The sequence below is a fragment of the Battus philenor genome, unplaced genomic scaffold (assembly GCF_028537555.1).
Source record: "Battus philenor isolate CCGP_79_NKW_IND1 unplaced genomic scaffold, ilBatPhil1.0.hap1 SCAF_12, whole genome shotgun sequence".
Taxonomy (NCBI): domain Eukaryota; kingdom Metazoa; phylum Arthropoda; class Insecta; order Lepidoptera; family Papilionidae; genus Battus; species Battus philenor.
The window spans coordinates 7411574-7439034 of NW_027181674.1; the positions used below are offsets into that span (position 1 = coordinate 7411574).

The 27461-nt window shown below is 33.4% G+C and overlaps 1 protein-coding gene across 4 annotated transcripts in view; it reads left to right on the plus strand.

The window, feature by feature from the left end:
• dpp (decapentaplegic) overlaps positions 1-21775 on the plus strand; it is a 34485-nt gene extending 12710 nt beyond the window's left edge. Inside the window, exons 1-2 of one of the 4 annotated variants that reach the window (XM_068776191.1) lie at positions 15485-15719; positions 19609-21775. In XM_068776191.1, coding sequence (XP_068632292.1) covers positions 19626-20729 — 1104 coding nt within the window. In that variant the 5' untranslated portion in view covers positions 15485-15719; positions 19609-19625 and the 3' untranslated portion in view covers positions 20730-21775. Of the gene's footprint in view, positions 1-15484; positions 15720-16208; positions 16278-16876; positions 17014-19608 lie in introns of those variants that run through there. The other 3 variants (XM_068776194.1, XM_068776193.1, XM_068776192.1) reach the window with 3 other exon arrangements.
• The last annotated feature ends 5686 nt before the right edge of the window (positions 21776-27461 follow it).

Consider the following 27461-nt stretch of genomic DNA (forward strand, 5'->3'; position numbering starts at 1 on the left):
TGGTATTATGATATAGAGAGTGGGAATACTGTTTAATTAATGCACAAAGTGGGAATTGTATGAGATCGTATCCCTGGAATCAAACTCGCGACCTGCGATCGCAAGTTTTGGTTCTTTGTCGCTGGGCTACCCCTGTTCAATAATAAATAAATAAATATTAACAATAAATGAACATGTATATTTATTTAGTTCCTTATTACTTACTTATTTACTTACTTACTTCCATTATATATTCTGTGACTCAAACTATCGTATCATTAAAGTGCATGATGCCTGTGGAGAGAGTACCTAACATTTGCCAAGAATTCTTGGTATTTGTCCACTCCTTAAACGATATTATAAACAAGTAACGATAAAATAACGCATTTTACTATCGATGTGACATTCGTAGATGATGACATTGATATAATATATTAATTAATCATGTGTGTAAATAAGGCATCGAAAGACGAATTATGCAGGTAACTTTCGATCAGTCCTTTTTGAAATCTGTGGGGAACGCTAAATCCAGCTGTGGGCGTCCTACGACTGATATGTAGTATGAATTGATCGGTTCGCACATTTTTAAATCGAAAAGCAATAAAAGAAGTTTGGTAGTGTGTTATGTTAAGAGTATAACTGGGCAATGCTTTACATTTCAAATACAAAATATTGGGAAGCACCGCGTTTATTGTCATACCTTATCTGGTACTTTAAGGTGCTTGTATCACTTGTTTTTCAGCGTAGCAGTTCGCATCCAACTTTATTACCGTCAAACCAAAACAGTTGCGTTTACACATTATTTCTTAGATATATAAAAAATAGCAAAAGATGACCACATCCAGTAAACGTAATACACACAACGTAATAAATCCTACTTAAAAAGAGGTGTCTGTATTTATGTAACTGTTTAAAATAAATTTAAATATATATATTTAAAATGCCGTATTTTTTCTTTGAAATGTGGTAAGTACTAAATTTGAAGAACCACTGTTTACTTCTAATGAACATATTTGGCTACAAAGTTGTAACCGAAATGGTCTTATTACAGGACCTATGGTTACTAAGTACTACTCTTGTTCATAACAAAATGTCTTAAATGGTCATATCTTTCTCCCTTAGTATTATACTTATTTTTATAACTTTAAATTTGTGATATGTTCTATGGCTCCTTTCTTTTATTTGTTTTTGTTTTACAAAACGCTATCTGTGCATATGTAAAGCGTATATTACGCCTTATTCCACAGCCAGGAAGAGATAAATGTGGCAACAAATGAATAGATATAAAGATAAACAAACAAGCCTCTCTAGCCACATCTTCCGGAATGCAACTGCGACCTTCAATTTGACACGCTGTACACATTACCACGTTATGACAGCAAACAATGCATTTGCAAGCTTCGGTCAATGCAATCGGAACCTACGCGTGATTAACCGTCCTAGTTGTTTTAAATAAGCCTTTATTGTAACTGAATAAAGACTATTATTCATGTTTTATTTCATTTAGTTACAAGGAAAAGAAATTTAATATTAATGCATAGAAAATTGAAACCGATTTTTTGTCACACGAATCTTATAATTATGTGCTCCGAGAATTATAACAGGCATTGTGTACTAAGTAATTTGGTAATTTATAATTTGATCTTTTTTCGAAACGACTTTTTATTGGACATAATGGTGAAGTAGTTGTCTTCTTGTTGCCTGTATATTTTACTATAGGGACATTCCCAATTTAGCATTTTACATGTTTTTGTCTCCGATAACTGATTTATAGATTGTGTTTTGTCACCTTTTTGGAATAATTGTTAAGTCTACCTCGTTACAAGGATTAATAGATCTTATCTTATGTTACAAAACCGTTTTATTCTAATGTTAGTTATATGAATAATTATCAATATTGATAGGAAAACTTGTTATCACCAGAAGAAGTGGATTGACATCGACTACGGGGTTGTATCTGTTTCTGCTGGTCTAATTAAGTACAAATCACGCTGGATTTGCCAAAGCAAAACACTGTTAAAATCCGGCACAAATGGCCTAATATATTGTGCGACAAATGACAAATTTGCTAAAAAGAGTCACGATCTATATTAGTGATACAACAATACGATGCAAGGGAGCGGAACTATTTACATATATTGTGCAATATGGAGTAGCAGTAGTCCCCAGGCAGAAGACTGAAACTTTCGATCTTATGTTTATTTTTCCTTTTAGGGATCTCTCGTGCTTCCCTGCCATGTAAGCAGGGACATTATTTAAAAAAAAATTAAGATTTTTTTTTATTATTTTTAAGTTCTTCTTCGTCCTTCTTAAGATCTATCATTTATTCTACTGTTATTATTATCCTTTCCATACTTTATTACCTATCATACATCGCCTCTATTCCTTCGCTTTCGCTCCAGAATACTCTAACAATTCTAAAGATTAGGGCTTGTTTAAACCCTCATTTGTTGCTTTTAGAGAAATGATGCTGTTATAGGGGAGTTCAATTTGATACTAGTTTCTATCAAATCTGGTATTCTTCACATAATACAAGTAGTCACTATAAAAGACTATTAGTTTGTAATAATATTAATAAATGTATAAATAAATATAAAAAGTCTTGAGGCACTAATTCAATAATTTTTATCCAATTTAAATAATAATTCTTGTAAAATGTAGTTTCTCCTTCCTTGCTGTGTTGTTATTGATATAGGAAGTTTTAACAAAAAGCGTCAATATTGTGGTTAAACAGGCGCTAAAACATTTTAAATGGAACTATACGAAAATAATAAAGATAAAATATATTAGAATAAAAATTTATTTATTCAACATTAGAACTTCTAACAGAACTCTCATTGATCGTCAACTATTTTTTTTAATCCATTTTATTTTTGACTCTTCTCTGCTTCATAAGGTGTTATGGTTGTGGAGAAGAAGAAACCCCACAACAACACATCTTTAATAAAGTTTAACAAAACAGATTAATTCATATACTGTTTATCAGATATAAACTAAATGAAATCAAAATTATCAAGCGACATCATTGCTAAGGATTCTTGTCATTTAAATATTGCCTTTTCCGTCAATTTATATATATATGTATTTCGAATTTTGTTAATGGTAAAAAATATATATCTGTATATAACAAAAGAATTAGAGACTTTTTGCAATCGAGCTGTTGTGTCCTAACGTGGTGAATTCCATCTTAGGCATTGCAGCACATTCATAATAGGAAAATTAAGTATTTCTGTGGGGTAATGCTGATGCAATAAATATGATTTTTGTCAAGCAGAAAAGAGCTCTTGACTTTTGCTACGTATCGTGTATGAAAATGTTTATCCACAAAAATATTAGTGATTTGTCCAGGTGTGATTTATATACACAATGTAAATAACGGTGGCAAATATACATATAAATATCTATATGTATATATGTATTGATATATATGTATATATTAGACTTCGTCGATTTAGAAAATCTTTCTATGAGTAATCATAATGAAATAATGTTTACATTAAAGGAACCAAGATAATTTTCAGAAATCTTTAGCGAATTAAAAAAGAATTAAAGACGTTTGAGTGCTAAGGGTTACTAGCACAGGTAGCACATTTCGGGAAAGATGCATTCGCCTCCAGGCAATTTCAGTGTTTATTACATTCGTCATTTTATATATTTTTTTTAAATAAACGCATAGCCAGCTGAGTTGCTTTAGCCTTTTTTTTCTCAAGTCTGAGTAATTGATCATATAGTAGACTCAAATTGACGTCAAAAAGAAATGCAATCCATCGTAAGATACATAAAGAATTTTGACATGAGTTATTTATGACAAATAAACGTGCAAAGGTTAATAAAGCTTAATATCAGTAGGCTAATACGAAAAGAATGCGCGCAAAAAAAAACACACGTCGAATAACAAAACTAGACAATGCGAGTGTTGTCAATTAACGCGGCCCCGAGTTATCGTGGTTTCCATTGAAGCGGCGAGAGGAGTCAGAGGGGAGGTAATCTGGCCGGCTATTCCCGGCGGTCGTTGATCTAATTGAAACATTTGAGCGATGCGTGCGTGCTAATGGGCTAATTACGTACATGAGACGTGAATTGGTGAGTCAATAGCAGGACGCGGGACGGTCGTGGGAGGCAGACGGCATGGCTCCGCTGCCTGCCACCACTCTCTCATTATATTCAGTACGTTCAGCTTTATCTAAAACATTTTCTCTTAATATTACTTATACAATATTGTCTTTATAATTATTTTACAATCTTGTTCTACCAAGATGACAGTTTCCTTATTATCTGTCTAGATAAATTAGACTTTTCCGCCTAATTACTGACTCATCATAATATCTCTAGTACTATAAAGTTTAGAGACTTGAAATTTGATAGAAATATTACTATCGCTAAGTAAAAAACAGCTAAGAACTTATTTTACCAAATTATACACGCAAGGTGGTTAAACAGGCGTTCATAAAAGGAATGCGAAGCGGGCGGAAGACAGCTAATACTTTGATCTTAGCCAAAAGACCGAGAAGTTAATATGTTATAAACGATCTCGATAATTATAGATACAATTTTTTTTATTTATTTGCGCAACAATGGATTACATAAAATATATAAATTAAAAATTATTTGCAATACCTTATTCATAGATTTTCTAGAAATTAAAATAATCACGAAAATAAAGAAAGATTGCGAGGCGAGATACATGTACTTTCAAAAGACATTAGTAAAAAATTTCCAAAAATTGCCATATTCAAATAAAATCTTATTCTTTAACTGGGATCAAAAAGGTGAAACATATCAATACAATCAGTCACTTGATAATTAGATTTAATAAAGGTAAAACTAATTTGGTTTTAAATTTCAATTCATTACGAATACTAAGGTTTTAACGGCACTGACGATGTAATGTAATAAGTTTACAACATATTCGTACGTGTATAAAAAAAACTTACATTTATTGTGGCTAATTCACATGTTTTCGTTAGGGCGGCATTGTTTCTTGCAAAAAGAAGCGTCTTTCTGTTTGAAAGTTCTCCAAAAATTAGGTGTGCCACTTATTAGTTTACCGCGAGTAAAGTGTTCTAAAAACTAAAAACAAAATTATCGATGTATGGAGTATAGTAGTAATAATTATTTTCTAGAAAAACACACTAAATATTATTAAAGATCTAGAAATAAATACAAAATATCATTAATTATTTATAAAAAGGTGCAAACAGACTGCGAAGGCCTTAATTTATTATTAAGGCTATATTATATTATCTTGTTAATAGAAACAACAAATTATATGACATTGAGACTACTTGAGAAATCATTTACTGTTCAGGCTGAACGCTTGTGGAACGAGTTTCCTGCGTCGTTCGTTTTAGAACACAGACGCCCACTTCAAGGCATGGGCTTCCCCCCAAAGATATTTGTGGATGGATATACCATAATCGCAAGATTTGACTGGCGCGTTGGCGATCTCAGTATGAAATTATGTATGATACGCAGAGCACGCTGCTGCCCATTCTCTAGAAACTTGTTTTGCGAGCAGCGGCAATCTTATAATAAGTGCACAAAATGTATTTAATCAACTGAATATTTATAACTATATAAGATTATATCTCGGGATTTGAATCCACGACCTATGATCGCAAGTCTCAGTCTTATACTGCTGGTAGTAAAGCTTCACTAATAGTCACTGTGTTTTTGTATTTCTACTTATCTAAGGACACTTGTATACATATACATTGTATTTTACTGTGTATTATGTATTTTAATTTATTTCTACATCGGAATTTCAACCCCTTCCTTAGAAATGATTTGACGCTCGTCCGCTCTATTGTTACTTGGTAATCAAGTCTATGTGTATCAACCAACTCAGTAAGAAATCGCCATTTGCGAGAAGACCACAATTTTTTCTTCAACCTTTGTCTATATCATATATTTTTTGTTTCTCTTGCGTTCGATGTATAATAGTAAATAAGAGCACATATGACAAACAGCTAGCAGGTAAACCATATTCTGTTATTGAATTAATGTGTAATACGTTGAGTATTCGACCAACGAGTAAATTTCGATTTAAAATTCATACCTCTAGTGTTTTCTCATCAATATTTACCTTTATGAAAAAGTTGATAAAATAATTTCTGTATGCTCTTAAAAACAAGATAACAATAAAAGTTAACATTATATTATTTATTAATTGTATTCTACATGAAGTATCAATATCATTCCTCTACTGTACAAGGTAGAAGGACATATACTAGCAATACTAAGATTAGGGATTTTGTGTGAACCGTACCGACATTTTGTTAATAAAATAATGACCACTGCTATGCATAGAACAAAATTTGTAACAACTCAGTTCCTCAACAAAACATTATCTTAGCACATTGTTTATACTACTAATTATAAGTTGTGTGAATTACGTTCTACGGAAACAATGTGACCACCTGTACAAATGTAAGAATAAAATTTCCACATTGTGTAACGACACTTCAACGTAGAATAATAATGAAGCATAATTCCGAATTAATTGAGTCTGATCTTATTGAAATTCATTAAACCAGTTGTAAACAGCGTACGTGACGGAGTTTTAATTACCAAACGGCTGTCGGAACCTTTATGTTTTCTTGAGAAGAAGAATCGCATGGCAAACTGCAGATGACACCACTCGTTTAGCATTCCATTGAAAACAAACAATTATGTCACGTTGGTGAAGAGTTGATTTGTTAACAGGACATATAAAGGAAGTGGCATCATGAATAGATTCTGTTCACTAGTTCAGCTATATTTTGCAACCTAATGTCAGGATCTTGCCTTTGATATTCCAGTTAAGAGTAAAATAAAAATGTATAAGATTTACTCACTGTCAAACGGTACATATACATGCTATATGTGGATCCACGTCCACAAAAACTGTTACTTTGTGCGCCATCTCGTGGCACTCAAATCGCAATCATACTGTACTCTTGCTTTACCAGCTTCTGAGCGGTTCTCATTACCCAGAGGATCCATTTCAAATGCAGGTAATAATGGACACAGGCCTCGATCCTGAGTTGAAACACCTTAACAAACAAAATCGATAACCACATCTCAATAGTATTCCACATTGGATTTAGGACGTTCACTACTGGACTCTCATAGATTTGGCGATCGTCTTAAATTCAATTCAACGTAATGAGAAATCAACGGTAAAACAATAAAACATGGACATCGACCTCTAGTGTAACACATTTTGATTTACATACTATGATCATTGTAAATCTATTTACTATACGAATTAATATAATTTATTCCACGTTTTAATACTATAAGCTTTTATTGATCAATTGTTCAATATAGTTGGAATATTTGATACCCTTTTTATTACCTGTAGAGTCAAATCGTTAGTAGCAAATCCTAGAAGTTGTATACTTAGATAATAAGTTTGAGTGTGAGTTTAAATGTAAAAGAACGTAATGAAATTTCCTTTATAGTGAATATGGATCTTTGGAGATATAGGTATTTGCGTGTGTATACGAATTTAATAAAACATTCAATAAGCGATTTGAGAAAAACTTAAAAAATTGACAGCTTCACAAAATCTTCGACGCTGTTTTAATGAATATTTATTCTTCGTACTCGAGTTGTTGTTGCGTATTTCTTTTAATCAATTAAAAGGGTTCTCGTCAATGCAGAAGCTGAATCGTTTCGCTTCATCGCTAATGCGCGATCATAAATAACGGGTCAAGTTTGAATCCTTACCATGAAATTAAAGGTATTGTTTTACTATCCGGCATTCGGTTACATCAGAAACTTAAACGTTATTACAGTAATATCAAATAAGATTGCACATAAATAAAAAAGTGGATCATTGTCCTTTAACCTTTTTATTTGAAATATATTTTTTGGTATTAGCACTACTCTATTGTGCGACCCTTAGAATACCATTATACATTTTTAGCTCACCTGTATGGAAAAAATATGAATTTTGAGATAGATTTACAAATACAACATTTTAATAGAAAATTTATGTATTGTTTCCGTGAACTTTGATAACAATAGATGATAGAATCTTGTTTCTTTGGACCTCATTGACATGTCAACTCGCTGATGAAGTGAATTAACAATGAGAATATCTTTAACGAATAAAAGTAGGCGACATAGCGCAGCGGATTTGCACGTTATAGTAAACAGATTCTATAGTAGAAACCCTGAACCAGCGAGCACAGCCTTAGACCACAACCCATAAGGTGGGCAGACAAGCTTGTTGAGGTTGTCGAAAAATTCTTGAATGTAGCCGCATCTAACTATTCCTATTGAAAAGCTACGCAGAAAGCCTAGTCTAGCTCTTATTACCTAAACACTAATATAATAACCGGTGTAATTATTGTTAAAAAAAGAAAAACTTTTGTTTATATGAAATAGCGTCTTCTTGAGAAACAGGAGTTATTCGGAATTTCAGTCCTTCAAAACCGTTAGTTTATCGTTGAGAATAAATTGTAAAGTCTAAACAACGGCTTATCCTACCCTAGCACTTTATATTTTTTTAGGATCAGAATTCAGGATATATCTCATTCTATCTTGACTATTAACTGTTTAGCTGTGTGGCTCTCGCCCTCCCCTTACCTATACCAACGAAGGCTTGTAGAAAATATGTGTACCTGGTTTTTAAATTTGATAGCATAAACACAAAGCTTTATAATAAATAAAAATGAAAACAAAAAGATTAATGCTATGTAGGTTATGTTATAAAAAAGGAACAAAATACACAAATAGGTTTTTGTACTATAATAAAGGAAAGCAAAATCTTTTCTATAGATGTATACAATACATGCATATAATATATTTATTTTACTCACCACAACCGATGTTTTTTTACTTATAGCAAATTTATTTCGTGAACGTCCAGAGCGCGTTCATTATTATCATTATTTTAGCCGCAAGACGTCCACTGTTGGACATGGGCCTCCCCCATCCACATTAAGGTTCTAGAGTGGAGACCACGAACCGGTAAACACAGCGTTGGACGTCCACCGAGAAGAGTAGACCGAGAGAGTCGACCTTGTTAAGGTCACTAGAAAATGCTGGATACAGGCGGTTTACCACCGGTCTTTAATGTTAAGGAGGACTATATCCAGGAGGATTCCTACGGCTAAAATTAATTTGATGAATTGAAAGCAAGACTTAATTTCATTCTGCAGTGTTATAATCTTAACATATAGCACATTTAATGTTATTTTTCTGATTTTCAAAGGTTATCGGATATCACGATATTGCATCTACAAAAATTAATACACGCCGAAAAGAATTCTAACTCACGATGAAAAACTGGTATAAAAATTCCGAACGACTTCTAACTTTCGCTGCCAGCACCTCACGTATAACGGCGCGCGAGAGACACGCGCCAAAAAAATGAGTGAAAAAAAAACGAACAACAGTTCGTTATTTGCGCGTAACGGAGTCGGTAGCTGCTATAGGTACGATAACACATCGCCGCAATTTCAATTTAATGCATGCATTCTTAAAACGAGTTGAGTGGAAACTATTTATATGTGTGTATCTCAACGTGGTCTCTCGCTTGTGTGTGTAATCTTAACATGCATATTTGTGGGTTGATCAGAGTTGTATTGAAGTTATTGTTTTCGTTATATTAAAAGATAAGTTATCTAAAATCAATATTTAAGAATTCTACTTTTTTAACTAACTTAAAAAAGGCATTGTTTATTTTAGGACATATTTTGCTTTAATTGGGTCATGGATTATCTTTCATTTAAATTAACCAGGAAGATTAATGCATTATAAGCGAGTAAAAGTCGACTATTATATATTTTCACTCTATTTTGTTTTTTAATTGTAAAAATATGAATATTAGTTATAACCAATGTTACCCCAGAGTATGTTTATATATATAACATATAGACAGAGCGGGTTTGATAGCTATTTGCTCGTAAATGGAGAAGTTACTATATAATTTAAAATTACACCTTTTCTATGAGAGCGTGTTAGTTTATTATTTGTTTTTTTTTTTCAAATAAAATCCTGCAGGTCATGTGTTTTCAGCTTATCATTCATTCATTTATGGTACTCAATGTTAATGATGACCATTTGGTAAACGTAGCAGCCTATAGTGATGTGCTACATCTGCTGACGACCAAAACCTTTTTGTACGGTGGATTTCGCAGACTTATTTTTAAAAAACTAAAAAAAACATAGCTTTAAGTTTTTGATAAGAATTTTCACTTTTAACAGAAGACATGTTAATATTAAACTTTCTTAGTTATAAAATGTTTTTTTTTTGTATCTTTTTTATTTAAATATTATTATAATAATGACTTAGTTAATCTGTATAAATATTTGATCTTGGAACAAGTCCATGGAGTTCTATCAGTTTAAATTTTTGTTATCACGTATTCGTTACAATATATTTATGCTGTTTATTATTGCACATTTTAGAGTAAACCTCTTTATTTTATTCTAGTATTTTATAGCTTTTATTGTAGTATTTTCTTTTAAAGAGGGCAAGGATGATAATCTACTGTGTATACCAGAGTTAGATTACAAGATATCACCTGTTATTTAGATTTTTAATAGCGGGGTACCCCAGTTTTCACATTATGTTCTGTATCATCATTTATGTGCGATAATATATAAATATATATACATACACACACATATATATATTTATATATATATATATATATATGTATATATATATATATATATAGATATATGTATGTATATATGTGTGTGTGTGTGTAATTATATTGTTGTAATTATCATATTAAAATGAATAAATATAAAGCATTGAAATAAAATTGTTTGTTTTGACGAACGAGAGTAAGCGACATTAGTCAATACGCTGGCAAGTTCAAGTGGCAGAAGAGATGACCGCTAGGTTCTTAAATTCTAAGTTGGACGCCACTGTACGGTGCTGGCAAGTCATAGGACTCAGTGGCTTGACGGAAACTAACTAAACTATCGGAATGCAGACCGAATACATGCAGACCGCACCCAACTGGTCCTATTTGAAATCTTGAAAAAGGTCAGTGTCAGTGGACGTCTTATAGCTGAAATAATGATAAATATGTGTTATTATTAGTGACAATTGGAAATGATATCTTCAATTACCTTAATCAAGGTTTTTTTTAAAGAACTGCCTCCTAGTAAACGTTGTATTCTATTCCACACGTAATTAATGCAGTAAGCTACGTTAGCTAAGTTGAAGTAGAATAAAAAATGACACAGTTACATCTCACCATCTGCGGTCGCCACGTGCGCGACGTTATCAAAATAAAATCTCTCGGCACCTGAACCAAACTTTCGATCATTGTTACCTGGTACACTCATCGGTCAAACACGCATCGGGTGCGTATTAAACAATTTTTCTTCTACTATTTATCTTATACGCTTATCTTCCAACTGCTATTGAATCAGGTGCGTCGATTCGAGAATGGAAGTTTTTTTCGTTATCCAACAAACGTGAGAAAGCTAACAACAAAAGTATTAAATTAAACGGAAATTGCTCGCAAAGCGATTAAAACTTTTGTGTTCATTATCACTGGACGATAGTGTGCAGTTCGGTGCCTTATTATTAATTTTAAACGGACACTAATTTGTATAATGAACATTTTTTAATCTATTGTTTGCATATTACGAGATTTTACCTGTTCAACAAATGCAATTATTTGTTTTAATACACCTTATATAATATTAGTCGCTATACAAATATTGCAAGTACGTATATGATCTAAAAAAACATTATTTACTTCATATGTACTATTACCTATTATATTTCAGATGAATAAAGACTCGCACGAATATTTTTACCGTTCAAGAATTGGACCCAAACACTCACTGAAGACAATGGTTACGATAGCGCTTAATGAATTTGGTACATACACACAGTCAATAAAAAAGTTCAATAATAATTTATAAATTGTTGTAATGATTCTAATTATTATTGTAACTTACTGGAATCATATTAAAAAAATTACATAACATTATTTTTTTTAAAGTATTCCAACATAAAAAAGACAAACATATACAAAAGCTTACAAAAAATCTTTATACTAAAGTTAAGGACAGTCGTGCACAAAAACAAAATCCTCTATAATCGAAACTATAAGCTAACAAAAACAATATTACACATAGTCAATAATAAGGTAAAATATAGAATAAATAAACTACAAAAACAATATAATAAACAAGAGTTGTTTTATGTTTTTGTGTTATGTTTCATATCTTTAATGATAATCGAATCGAAAGTCTATTTCTAATCTACGTACATTTTAATACGTCATATAAAGTTTTTCAATCGTTACCACTTGTAAAATTTTATGTTACATGCTCTATGTAATTTACTTTGTTCGTGGAATATAGCTGTAACAATAAATGTTACAAATAATCTTGAACATATAACAGACATCTTAATCAATACTTCACCGCCGAGATAGTAGCCGACGTATTCTCATCTCTACAATTATAATTATACTGTGATAGCTCATTTTGTACTTAATTTTAAATATGTCGTGTAAGTTAACACCAATAAGAGCGTCGTAATAAATAACGATAACGTCCATTAACTCTTGTGACAGTAAATTATGTTATAATTTGCATTACTTAACATAACCTATGAACTTCTATATTAAACCTTTACATTGTTAGGTTAAACGACTATATAAAATAATATAAAAACAATTTTAATATTTAAAAAAAACACCATCAGATCATTAAGTTTATTAAGTTTTGTATTTTATCTCAATTGTATCTTAGCATTAATGTTTTACTAATATTGTTTCCATACTTGTTGTGCCGATAACATAGTCAAGGTTGTGGGAAATCGCTGTATGCGAAGACCAGAAGCCTAGACATCATGGCTATGTTAAGGGTAGGTCTATGTCTTGCAGTAGACGCCTGTGGGTCGCCACGTTGACTATGAATTTATTTTAGTATTGAAACAACCGATTCATATCCATATACAAAAAAAATTACATGTTAGTTCCTAGTTAAGTTTAATCTAAAGCGTTATTAATGATTATATGAATGAGCTAGTGGCCACGTGGCAAAGTACTCACATACATTCGATTTACCGACAAGTAAATGTGTGAAAGTAGGTTTTCCGTATTATATATAATTCTTATATAATGGACAAAATTTTCTTTTGATTTTACTGCAACTATTCAGCCCTAGGATGTCCGATGTGGGAGATAGGCCTCGTTCATATTTATTTCTAATATGATCGGTTGGAAGTGGCATGCTTTTAGCGGTTTCCGATGACCTTGTTAAGGTCGTCTCTCCATCTTGTATGTGGACGTCTTGCTAGTCTGTACTCCACTCTAGAACCTTACCACTCCAGAGACCATTTGTTCTGCGCGCTTCATGGCCACTTAAAGTTGTCTATCAGTGGGACTATGTATCCAACATACAACAACATTAGTTCGTTTACAGATCTCCTCATTTCTGATTTGTTGGCGTAGGGAAATGCAGTGCATAGCTCTATGGCTCATTGAGCAATTGTGACCTTGCCAATGAGGTACCGATGTGAGAAACATGTTTAAGTGCTGGAACTCATGACTGGTAATACACATTGGATTTGAGGATAGCAGTAAAGAATTTTAAAAAGCGATGACGAAATTTGTTCATCATACTAGAATTAAAATCGTTTATTATCTATTTAATAGGTTACGAGTAGGTACTCTAAGGCTTTATCATCTCAAAGACACTTCATTCGATTTAGGCCTTTACTATTAAAATAAAAAATTCGAAAATAATTAGATTCCACCCATACGTTCTTTTCTATTTATTTTAAACAAAGATCAGTATTAGGCACGTAATACAATTTTAAGTGTTTTTCATTGCTGATTCTACTTGTTACAGAGATAGTACGAAATTGTAAACACAAATTAAATGAAACCAACATGTAATCATATTTTTACGGTTTTGTGAGTATAAATACCTAGCAAAGGATATGATCATTTTTAATAGCGAACTTATATATTATATAATTTTAATAGCGATGAGCAAAGAACGAATTAATAACAAATAAAACATGTTATTTTTTAATATGAACTGTATTTTATTTACAAATTAGACTAAATCGGTACAATTTGCCGTTGCAAGTAACAATTACATTCAGTGATAAAGCAATAATTGATAAGCTTCCAGGAATAACTGCCATTATTGTATGTGTGAATTTTATTTATAATTACTTATCATAACTCACTACTGGTGTATTTTCCAATCCGATTGTTTGTGTTTAGTTAAAAGATAAGCATTTTCTAAGTTAATCTCTAATTAAAAGAGTGGTATACCAGATTGCGAAATTACGTATACATAAATATGACACATAAATACATACAACATTTTGTGATATGTTTTTAAATATTTTTACTTTATACATAACTACAAGTAAAGCAAGTAAATCACACGAAGAAAAATATTCTGTATGCATTTTCATATTCTTTGAATTTATTTTACAAGTTATTGGTACTTAAAAAATCTTAAATTATCATATTAATTATTAGCAATTGATTAATCTGGGCGTTAGTCAGAACTATTTAAAAGTGAAAATTATCTATTTAGTATAGTATATACATAAGAGATTTCCACCTATGTACTGACTTATGATATCTTCGAACCCATAAGGCTAAGAGCGGTGTTTTCCGATGAGGGGCGCACGCCCCCAGAGATGACATTTCGGTTGTTAAAGGGAGCAATTCGAAAGTGGGCACGAGTTTAACCATTTCACTGTAATACAAAAGTTATGTATGTTACATATGGGTGCGTAAGAATTTTAAAAGATACTAAGGTGGGGCATGGCACAAAAAGGTTAAAAAGGGTTAGAGTCTAAAAGAAATTTGGTCGGAATATTTCTTCCGCCTAGTAGAAATCACTTAGGAACGGAATTAACGAAATTCCACCTACATAGAAGGGTTAAGAGAGCGTTAATTAAAAAATATATTTTTTGAAACTATACCTGTTATATGTTTTTTTGGTATGTTAAAAATCCCAAAAAATGGATTTTTGAATTTACACCCACAATAATGAGTACGGTCGCTTAAAGCGTGCGGGAGACAGCTAGTTTATTATATTTAAGTACGTATTTGTACTGGAACCGACATAGAAATGAAACAGCCCAAGTCAAGGCTCAAGAGAGCTTAAATACTGAAAAGGCGTCGTCAAGTTTTCTAAGGCTTTAGTACTCCGCCTCAAATCCAGTGATCAAACAACAGTCATCCATGACAAGAACAAGGTAAAATATTCTCTCTTCCAGATATTGGAACTAACTTACCTAACTATAAAAAAAAGTTACAGGAAATGTGTTATTAATTAATATATGTCTGTGACGAGTGTTGAAAGGCGAACATTTTGGAGGGGTGTACGTGACACGGTTAAGGGCGCGGTGATGGTTGGTGGTTGGACGCGGTCGAGAGGGTGCGGCGGTGGTGGTAGTGGTGGGAGGGGGGGGTGTCGGTATATGGGTAGAGGGGCGGGGCGCTGGCACGCCCGCGGCGACGCCGCCGCGTCTGGAGCGTCACTCCGCCTGCGAGCACGGCGCCGCGAGCACGCGAGTAGGCATTGCCTCGTCATAAGCACGCACGTGATGTGCGCCCACGCCGCGCCGTCTCACGTACGCGCGCCACCGACCAGTGATGTTTCCTCGGCGTTCTATCATGAACCAACGCCGCGATCGTGAACCAGTGCTATCCTATTTCTTCCCGAAACGCTGAGTGTACCGACGCGAACGTCGCGGATTCTCTGTACCATCGTTGGATGCGTTAAAATTTCGGGTGAGTGAGAGAGCGGCTGGTTTGACCGCATTATTTTCGAAATACGTACGCCATGATCCGGTCGACCGCGCTAGTGCGATCAAAACATTATAACAACAAAATACGCATTCGTCAACGGTGAACCTGTATTTGGTTCCACTTAGAGTTTCTTGTGATAAAATAATCTCGACAGGTTTCTGTCATCTAAACAGATTAAACTTTCATGAAGTGCATCACAGACGCATCGTGACAGGGTTCGTTGTAGGGAACGACGTCTATCTATCACCTGTCCACCTCTAGTGCTCTTTGAGGCAAGTCGTAAACGAATCTCGTTGATGTCTTTTACTTAACGCTTACTTTGGAAAGTGTTTACAGATAACAGCAGTGGTTTGATGTTTATGTAATTCCAAATTTGAACGCTATTAAATGTTTTATCTTCTTATATTTATTTGACGTGCACTAAATAATTTCTACGTTTGCACGAATGATAAAGAACTCCGGTACATTCAGTAAAAGCGCCAAGTGTTAAACTATTCAAGCAAAAGTGTAACTTGTTATCAATCAAATCCAACTTTCTACGTAAGTCAATTTGAAATGTTTTCTCAAAATATTGCATTTAAATTAGAATTTTATCAGCTGAATTTTGTAAGCTTAGTTTTTATTATTGCAGTGTAAATATAATAGAATAAAATTATCATATTTTTAAAACATTATTATGAATGCAAATTGGTAAATGAATAGCAATATATACATGATATACCTTTATCTGAGTGCGTAAAATATAGCTCGGTGTATTAGGCTATATACGTATGTATACATACTTATATTATGTATTTTTTGTTATTAATTTTACATTATAACGATGATTTACAGCAATTTGTTAGACGGTAAATGGCAAGAATACAGAGTAATGTTAATGTTTTTATTTTTTTTTAACTGGAAAACTTATAAGGGAAAATTGAAATTATTATTATTAATTATAATAATAAATAGAATTTGAAAGAAGACCGTTATCATTTGCTATCACTTATAGTGTATGATAACAAAGCGTGCGTAACGTGAAACCAGCTGATTGCCTTGGCTTTGTGAAAATTGGAATACGTTCGGTGATGTAATCTATTGACCGATAGGAAAACCTGTCTCTGCGAAATTTGGACTCAGTTTTTCTATTATAAGCAGGTAAACCTGCAAAATTCGTTCAGACGTATATTGATGGTCAGACAGCAAGGAGGCTTCAAGTGTTTTACATTGAAGTGTCAGACATATTTCTTCAATAATAAATAGAATAAACATAAACCAAAAGTAAATTTGAAAGGTAATTTAATTCTTTTTATATATTTAAATTTTATTATTATTTAAAATTAGTTTTTTTAATATCAAACATATTTTAAAGTAATATTGTTATAAATTTTTCGATTGACTCTATATTTTATAAATACATATCCCATTAAATCATACAATTATTTTTATTTATTTCAGGCTTTTTTATTTTCTTTTCTTCAATACTCTGTGACTTTAAATAAACAAAGTTTAAAGTAGTTGTCAATTACCATTTACCACATGCAATGCACGTTTAAATATAATTTTTTAAATTCTTATGTAAGTTTTTCGATAAGTCCTGTTTTAAAAATATTTTAAATCTTTAACCGTTTTTAGATATTAGTTAACAAATAAGAATAAACGCGGTTGAATGGGTAGCAAGCGTGAATTACATTGTGGTAGTGTATTCATTAGAAGTGGCGAGATAAACCTACTGCCGGTCGTGTACAATGTCAACCTTTGTTGTATTATTGTTGTTATTAAGAAATATTTATTAATACGTATCTCAGAGTTTAATTACGTGTAAGTTTGTATAATATAACATTTATAACATTAATTCAGTATTAGAGATCTGTAGTTTAAACTTTCTGTTTTAAGTTATTTTTAAACGCAAATGTGACAAAATGTTTCAATTTATTTACTTAAGCTACGCAATAAGGAAAAGTTTTCGCATCCATTCATCGTTTTTAATTTTATGCGCGGCTCTTTTTTAAACCATGTTTCTACGTTTTCTTCTTTTAGCCCATCATTACTTTATTACTGTAATACATCTCTTTTTTAGTATGTTTCTAAAGTAGTCACGTTTTACAAAGTTATTTGATTTTTATTTTTACCGACGGCGGTGATTCGTTTTGAAAATGGTGGCCTGTAGTGACATACACAACGGACGGATTTGGGTTGCGAGAGTTCAATAATTTCAAGTGACGCGCTCGATGCTATATGCTTTCATACCGGGTGGATTACCAACTGTACGTTATCTAATGCGTGGTGATTACTTCTGCAAGACGTAGACAATCCTTGTACTAAGAGTGCAAACATGTTGATTGATATCCGTAGCTCTGATTCGCCTTTGGATTTCATAATGTAGAGATACTCGTGCAGCATTGGTGTTTTAATCGCCGTTAGATTGTTTAGGGTTTTGTTATTAATAATATAATTTAAATTCATTATTTACAAAATCACACCACCACCAGATTTGTCAAAATAGTACAATTAATGCGTTGTAATAATTAAAAATTCCGATACACATACTTATTCAATTGTATATTATATTATAGTAACAGTATAAAGTTTATAATATACAACAGCAAATAATTAAGATAGTAAGTTGAGATCTAATAATTATATGCATATTAAGGCATAAGTATATATATATATTAAAACTATAGATCAGTGTTAGTACGGACAGACGATTTTTGTTACACTTAATAACAATACATAACATAAATTTATATTAGTTTCATTTAACAAAGTACAAAATTAAATATGTTTGCCTATTGTAGGCGCATACAACTCTGGTCATAATTATAATGACTTATATCTAAATGAAAAACAAAATTAAACCGCACGCTGAATAATAATAAAACAAGATACAAACAATCTTTTGTATCTTAAATCAATTATAGATAGATTTGAGGAAGGATATTAGTGTGGTTAAATCATTATGTCAGCTGAAAGCTCACTTCAATACATCGCTTACTGCAAAAATCGTTGTATTACGCTGCCCGTATTCAGCGACTTCCTGCGATCTTTGATGTTATAATTCCTTTTAGTTGGCCATCGGCCGTCATTTGCACGACGTAGATTATGCGCGACGTATATTACGTAGATTGCCCCGCTCACAGCCATTTCGGGCGAACAATTATTCGAACTACGTCGGTGAACTTAGGACTTTCTTCTGCTTCTTGCTGGAAGAATCCGTGGACTTCATTTTTAATTCAATCAAGGTGATACTGTTAACACCATCTATGCGGGTATTGTTATCACTAACTATACATTCTTTTTGGGACACGAATCTTTATCCCACACAAGTATCGAGTTAGTCTAGACTGTAGCATACACCTTGTCATCGCTGGCAACGCACGCTGGTTAAAGACCCTCGTCTTCAGATACTGTGGTATTTTGGGCGAGAAGTTGTTTCGGAGTTTCCCGAACGTTCGATCTAAGTTGTCATCGAGATGTGACCACATACTTTTCCTGTAGTTCATCATCATCATCGGATTAGCCGATAGTCGCTCATTGTGAATTCCCTTCTTCTACTATCTTCTACGATCTTGCGCTGCCTGCATCTAGCGAATCCCTTGTCTACATCATCGATCCACCTAGTGATAGCCTCTTATATACCTAAATATATATACACACACACACACACACACATATATATATATATATATATATATATATATATATATATATATATCATAAATGAATATTATATTCATTTATGTACTGACTTATCAACATATCACCATAACTGTAAAATATTTGAAATTGGACTTCAAATTTCCGCTACCTTACCTATATCATCAGTTCATCTAGTCGCGCGTCCTGTGGTTAATAACAATCTATTAAGGTATTTTTTTATTTGCAGGTGGGCCGAGGAGAATTATGCGTGGGGCGTGCGCGTGCGCGGTGGTGTGCGCATTGGTGGCGCTGTGCGCGGCGCTGGAGCCCGAGACGCGCGCTGCGGCCGAGCGGCAATTGCTTTCGTTGCTGGGCTTGCCCCGGCGCCCTGCACGTCGCTCCACCACACCTCCGCCTATACCCCGCGCCATGCGTCTACTATATGAAGCCCACGGCACTCTCCCTGCTGCCGCTGCAAACACAGCTCGCTCCTTCCACCATACGCCCACCGAACTCGATCGACGGTTCCCCGCCGATCACCGCTTTCGTCTCTACTTCAATGTGAGCGCTGTGCCAACCGATGAAGTCGCACGCGGCGCTGAACTTACATTTCAGAGAGCACAAAACGTCACAGGTTCTCAACGTCTGTTACTCTATGATATTATCAGACCGGGGCGCCGCGGTAAAAGTGAACCTATCATGCGACTTCTTGACTCTGTGCCACTAAGAGACGGTGACAACGTGGTAAAGGCGGATGCGTTGAGCGCAGCACGTCGCTGGCTGCAGGAGCCGCAGCAAAACCACGGTTTATTAATAAGAGTAATAGATGAAGAAGCAAAAGGCGCAGATGCACGTAAACCTCACGTGAGGGTGCGTAGACGAACGTCAGAGGAAGAACACGAGTGGAGAGCGATGCAGCCGTTACTTCTGTTGTATACGGAAGACGCTCGTGCAAGAGCGGCGAGAGAAAATGGTGAGACGCGCCTCTCGAGGAACAAGCGCGCTGCACAGAGAAGAGGCCACCGCCCTCACCACAGACGCAAGGAGGCTCGTGAGATTTGCCAGAGGCGGCCTCTGTTCGTTGACTTCGCAGACGTCGGCTGGAGCGACTGGATCGTCGCACCGCATGGTTACGATGCTTATTACTGCCAGGGCGACTGTCCCTTTCCTCTGGCTGATCATCTCAATGGCACCAATCACGCGATAGTGCAGACTCTCGTAAACTCAGTGAACCCAGCGGCAGTGCCCAAAGCGTGTTGTGTGCCCACGCAGCTTTCCCCAATATCTATGTTATATATGGACGAAGTGAACAATGTGGTGCTTAAAAACTATCAAGACATGATGGTGGTGGGATGTGGTTGCCGATGACGAAGGCACTATTCCTGACCTGGTGCAGACCTAGTGATATCTCGTGGACCCAGTGTATATATAGTAGCGGCCTCGAAATTTGTACATAAATTTATTTGTATATATACTTGTGTAATTATTTTATTGAAATGATGACGATATAATAAAAGATATAACGTTCTTTAAAGTCGATTGATTTTCTAGTGTAAATGTAACCCCTTTGAAGAGTGAATATTAAGCATATTTTTCAATGTATGGTGTTTACGTAAACGATTATATTTGTACTAGTCGTAAAGTATTATAGATATTCATACAAACACACATACACACTTACTTAAAAAAGACTTAGCTTGCCACATAGCAACAACAAATTGTAAACTTTTAAGCAAACAATAATGTAATGGTCTCTACTTTTTTTTCTAATATAATGTTTAATAAATCAAATATAATAGATTACTTTAAATGTTGCTGAAATTTTGTAATTAAATGTGTTATCTACTTTCTACTATAGTCCTCTTCGTAATTTTATTTATTATATTTGTTTAAACTTTTTCATGAAATATTCAATTATATACGTAGCCGTCTGTAATTTATAAAAATTATACAAAAGATGCAAATTGTACTATTGTACGTTAAATATGCCGAATAAACATCTTTACAAAGTATAGCTTTTAAATGCCCAACAATAGCCTTGTTTAGTCGAGCAGACCAGTGAGGTTTGGGCAATACAGTATCTTGCTCGGGTTTTTAAGGTCAAGATTCTAGACTAAATACCTGGCCACGGCTACGGTTTCTCATGGCTCTCGATTCTCTTGAATTACACGCACAATTTGCCGAACAATTGCCATATGTCAATGTTGTAAGAAATATGTCATTTCCTAATTTCTATTTATTATTTAACTATTTCTGAACTTTAATGTGAATTAAAACTGAAAAAGCATGTATTTTAATAAGCGACTGTTTTATTCATATATAGGTATTACTATCCACATCCTCAAAAACTTGTAACAAAAATAAGAATATACAAAAAGTAAAATATGGAATGCGTACAAATTGTCTTATTCACAACTGACCTATCTATTATTAAAATATATAAATACATAAAGATTTGTGTATGATTCGATACATTTATTTAAATGTAAAAAAGTTTTCACAGATAAACCTTTATTATAAAAAAATTAACATTTCTCTTTCTCGTATACGGATTATACAGCGCTACTTTATTTCATATTAAAAAATATTTAAATTTACATCTTAACGAATAATAATTAAATCTCTGTTAATAGTCCAGTTAAACACTATTTAAAATAAAATGAATATAAAACTTTATAGCCATTAATGTAAATATCATTTGTGTTAATTAAAGTATTTAAAACAAATTTAACATGTAAATATGCTAAATTAGTTTTAAATACTTTTTCATAAAAACTTGATTAACACTTAAAAATGTTTTATGTAAATACACAATGTTGTCGAAGTGGAAAAAATAATCGAAGTATATAAATGTATCGACTTAATACGTGTTTTGTTTGAGGTGTTCAAGATCTATCCGAACATGCATACGTTATACGCTCTAAATTAATAGCTCCAATATCACGCGAACACTTATGAAGTCGTCCGGCAAGAATATCCGAGATAATATTCCAAGTGAATTCCATTTAGAGTGTGGCAGGTCTCCAAATTTCAAATATTTCGTCACAGGGCCACTATATATCATGTTTTTGCCGGGCCGTAGGAATGCCCGCCTGTATAATTTGGCCACCCGGCAACTCCGCGTCTGGCGCGGCGGCCGCCCTACGTCTATATTATCAGTAGATAAATTTAAGCTTTGTCTTTGCCTCGTATTTCGTCCTCTCCAGTTTTCGCTTTTGTTTTTTTCCCCTCGTGGACGGCAACAAAAAACTGAGTGGAGGCGAGCGAAGTGGGTATAATTTATTTTATAGTCGGCTCGCTCGTAACTCGGCGGTGGACGGCTGGACGCCGATTTATCCCCATCTCGGTGTAATTAACGTAAATGGATTGGCCAGAGTCGGTGTCTGTGAGTGTTCGCCCGCCTCGCGCCCTCTTGGACCTCTCCACGCACTCCTATATAACCTCATTTTTAACCAACAGAAATGTAATTTTATAATAGACAGAACTGTACAATTCAAGACGCATTTTGTTAAACCACAAGTTTAATGGAATATAAGAAAGAGAGAAATGCGATTACCTTAAGTTCGCAAAGAGCGCGATTTATCACTAGGAGGATATATAATTGTTTTGCATTCTTGTATGGGTATAAAAACAAAAGGGCAAAGCCCACAGCATTATTACCCTATAGACCAGGTTGAGGCCTGCGATACCCTGCACAAAAAAGCAAACTAAAGCAAAGGTAAGACTTTGTCGATCGATTACTGCACAATTGTTTTACTTTAATTGATTTGCATTCGATTGATTATTTGTTTATTATTGACAACTATTATATAGAAGATATTAATTGAAAATGACTTCATAATATACAAACTTCGTGCCGCATAAAAGAGCTATCCATGTCATAAACAATTTTAAACGCAAAGTGTCTTTAAGAGAAAAATTAGAAGAAATAATTTTTATTGTAAATTTTGAATGGGTGTGTGAAAATGTATTGTATGTTCAAACAAACATTACGGATTTTCTCGGATACTGTGACGTACATATTTTAAATCAAAAGCATTCGTAGCTAAGACTCGAACTTCATCGAGTTAGCAAATCTTTCTATGGACAATGTATATGCTTTTACAATAAGATCCCAGAAAGTGTCCTTCGGGACAGCTACAGTTGCTAGATTTAAGAAAATAGTCAAAAAGTAAATGTCTAATTTATAGAGATAAAATATTTTGGAAATAATGTGTTCGCCTCCAGGTTATTTTAATGCTTTATTTAAATACAAAAAGTTATTTTATGTTATTTAAAAAAAACTTAACCTTGCTGAATTTTTTTCGCCGGTTCTTCTCAGGTCTGTGGCATTTGATCCGAACAGGTGGTAGACTCGAGAAAAAGTTAATATTGAGTTATTAGAAGTTACCTGTTAATAGCAGCGTATGCTGTAGTGCATAATGAAGTGTCACCCGCATAATATGTGTAGCGGCTGTGGGCGCGAGAGGTCGCTGGCGGCCATCGACCGCGGCTCTCCTCTCCAAATATTCGAAGCATGCACAAATCAAACTGGTTTTTTCTTTTAATATTACATTACTACTTTTGCATTAAACATTGCAAATATAATAATCCAACATGAAGCTGGTCACATTTCAATTAAAGTTATAGAAATTAATACTTACTGGATTGAATGTCAACTAACGTTCTTTTAACAGAGTGACATTCAGGGTAGTTGTTACAATATATTAAAAAGTAAAATCATTTATGTCGAAATTAATAATTTTAGGTATAGCTATTATAGAAACGCTTAAATACGATTCTATCTAGTTTGTAAAATCACAAAGATGTTTTCTTGAATTTTCTAAGAAACATTATTCACAACCAAATTTTTAATAAAAAACTGGCTCAATGTCCAGAACATTTTTTTAACACTCCGCAAAAATGTGACTATATATTTATGAAGAACATGATATGATATTCTAAATCTCTTTATAGGCTCAATAAACATTATCAGTTCAGATCAGATATCAGGTAAGATTCAATACAGAGCATTGTTCTAGTGTCAGATAGTCTGGTCTTTTTTCTATGGGAAGTATTTAATTGCAACATAGCATTTTTGTTAATGGATACAAACCCCGGTTATTTTGTTGTAGACCAATAATCTCCAACATAATAACATCAGACAGGATTTGTTGAATTTTACACATTGCATCCATACCACTAATGACGGAAACTAACAAAACATAAGATAAAATAAATTTTAGAAGCAAGCGAATCGTATGTAATTTTGTACACTTCTCACACAAAAGTACAACAGCGAACGTAATTCCAATGGCTCTCTACCAGTTATTAAAATTAATTAATAATTAAATGTGGTTACTAAAAATCTATTTTTTTTAGGAATAAATATCCAGTGATTTCGGGTCAACGTAATTATTATTCGTGAAATAAATAATACGAACGATATGTCTGTTGCCTAACCTTACTTTACTCGATTTAGGATTCAAATAAATAAAAAAAAACTTATAATATGGACTGAAAGCTTAAAAGCTCTTTAAATAAAATATAATATAACATATTTTTTAAAATGATGCTTAAAACAATAATTTTGTCTCTTTTGGACCTTGGGATGGGAAACCAAACCCGAGGGCACATCTTTTCCTCCAAAATACTGCAATTCCTGAAGACGCAGGTCTTTGACCAGTGTGTGATGCCGGTGATAACTTGCTAATCTAAGACGTGGTCGCTTACGGTGGGCCTTACAAGAAGGCTCAAGGTTACTCAAAGAGCAATGAGATAACTATGCTCAGATATCGCAGCGAGATCGATTCAGAAATGAAGAGCTTCGCAGAAGAATCAAGGTTACGGACGTATATTGAAGAATTGCACGTCTGAAGTGACATGTGAAAGGGGCGGGGCATATAGCTTTTGCAAGCGATCGCAGTTGGGGCCAAAAAATCTCCGGCGACCACGAGGCAGTAGACGCTGTGTGGTAAGGCCCACGCTAAGTGGAATGAGGACATAACTAAAGTCACGTCGAAAACGCTTAAATCGGACAGCGGAGGAACGGTCATCGTGGTGATCTTTGAGGGAGGCCTATGCTTTGGAGCGGACGTCTATCGGGTGGAAAAAAAGAAGAATAAATAAAATTGACGTATTTTAGAGTGACTAGGCAATTTGTTTTTAATGTCTAATCAACATTGATTATTGGCAAAAATGTAGTTTACCTTTCGTACATGGGAAGATTTCAATAATATTTTGATTATATTTTAATTGTAATGTTAGTATTGTTCGCGGAATTTTCAGGTTTTATTTCATCCTAGATAAAAAGGGAGCCTGGAGACCGTGTTTAAAATTGATTGTGGTTTGTATTCGAAAAATGTTGTTATTACTATCTCCCATTTACTAAATTTTTTTCCATCTACAAAATTTTTCCATTTCTACAGTGACGGATTATGATTTTTTTTCTTTTACCACAGCTATAAGTGTAGCACGGAGAAAAAATCAAATTAAAATTTTTTTCACTTGTCAATATTTGTCTTTAATTGTTATAAAATCTAATCTTTATTCTGACCATTTTTTTGTAATTATATAAAATCTTACATTAATCGCACCGCAAGCCAAAAAATTTGCATTCGGCAAAGTTACTATGAAAAAGCTTTCTTATATGTTTTAAAAATATGCCATGATTGAAATTGTTCAAGTTGATCTTAAATTAATGTATTGTAAAGTTTTTGCATAAAATTTAAAGTAAAATGCATGCAAACTTTTACCATTGTTCTATAATGAAAATAGACTACAATAATACTACTATAGAGTTGCGTAAGTAATCGCGCCGTACAGATAACCCTGCGCAAGTGGGTAAACCTAAAAATAGCGCTCGGAAACAATGCATTCTCTTACGGGGTCAAGTTTGTTAAATAAGTGATTACATGTAAAATAAAGTCCCATTTATGTCAACGAATAATCTTATTAGCTTCTAAATGAAACAATTTTTTCTATTCTCTTTTTAACAATAATAGTATCCACGCTTACATTTTTATTTGGGTTCATATGTTTACTATTTTCAGAATATGATATTTTAAATACAATACAGACATACTTTTCTTAGAAACGAAAATGTGACGAAATATTCTTGAGAATATACTATTATTAAGGCGACCTTATACTTAAAACCATGTAAGTTACACACAATGGATTACATATCTCCTATTGACGACTAGTTGATTCTACTCAGATGGTATATGCCATAGACCTGAGAAAACAGCGAGATTTTCTTTCAAAGAAATATATACAATGTTTCATTAAAAGAATTTAAAATTACAGAATTAAAAGCAAAATAGACTGTAGGCAAACACATAATTCTTAAGGTGCGTTATATGAAGTAATGTGAAGTATAGTAACCAGCACGCAAACGTTCTTTCACAAAGCAAGTTTCCAGAATATCCGGGATCCTATTGTAAAAGTTATATGCATTATTTTTCATTGCCCTTGAGAAGAATTACTAAATCGACAAAGTCGAGTTTCCTTTTTCTTTTTATTTTTTGCCGGGAGATACCTACTGCAAAATTTGTTTTGTAATTTATAATATATTACTTATAATTTATAATTCACATCCCGGAAAAATCGATACAGTAATTGTGGACATATAATAGTTTTTATACATTTATTATGAAGCAACAGCCAATGTTTTTATTTCTTCATTATTTCTTCAAATTTCTATTTCTAAATGTACTATTTAATATTAAATTAAACGAGTTGAATGAAATATCAGAACAATACAATTTCCTAATCGGTAAGACAACTTACCCAAACTAAAATTAGAATTCCTGTGGTCTTTGCTGGATGGAGTAAGATTGTAGTTAAACTCTATAAAAGTCAAATTCTAGCTTCTTAATAATTTTCATATCGTTAGTCCAGACCTGAGTTTTATTTACATGACAAAACCGTAAAACCTTAAAGGCCTGGAACATAAATAACTTTTATAATGGGTACCAGAACGTGGCAAAGTGCGTATATATTCATTTTATGAGCACTTCGCTTTCGTATAAATACTAGAAAAATTATGTTACGAAACTAATGTAAAATGTCTATTAACTAAAATTAACAGATCAGGTTCTATTGGGACAATTTAAAATA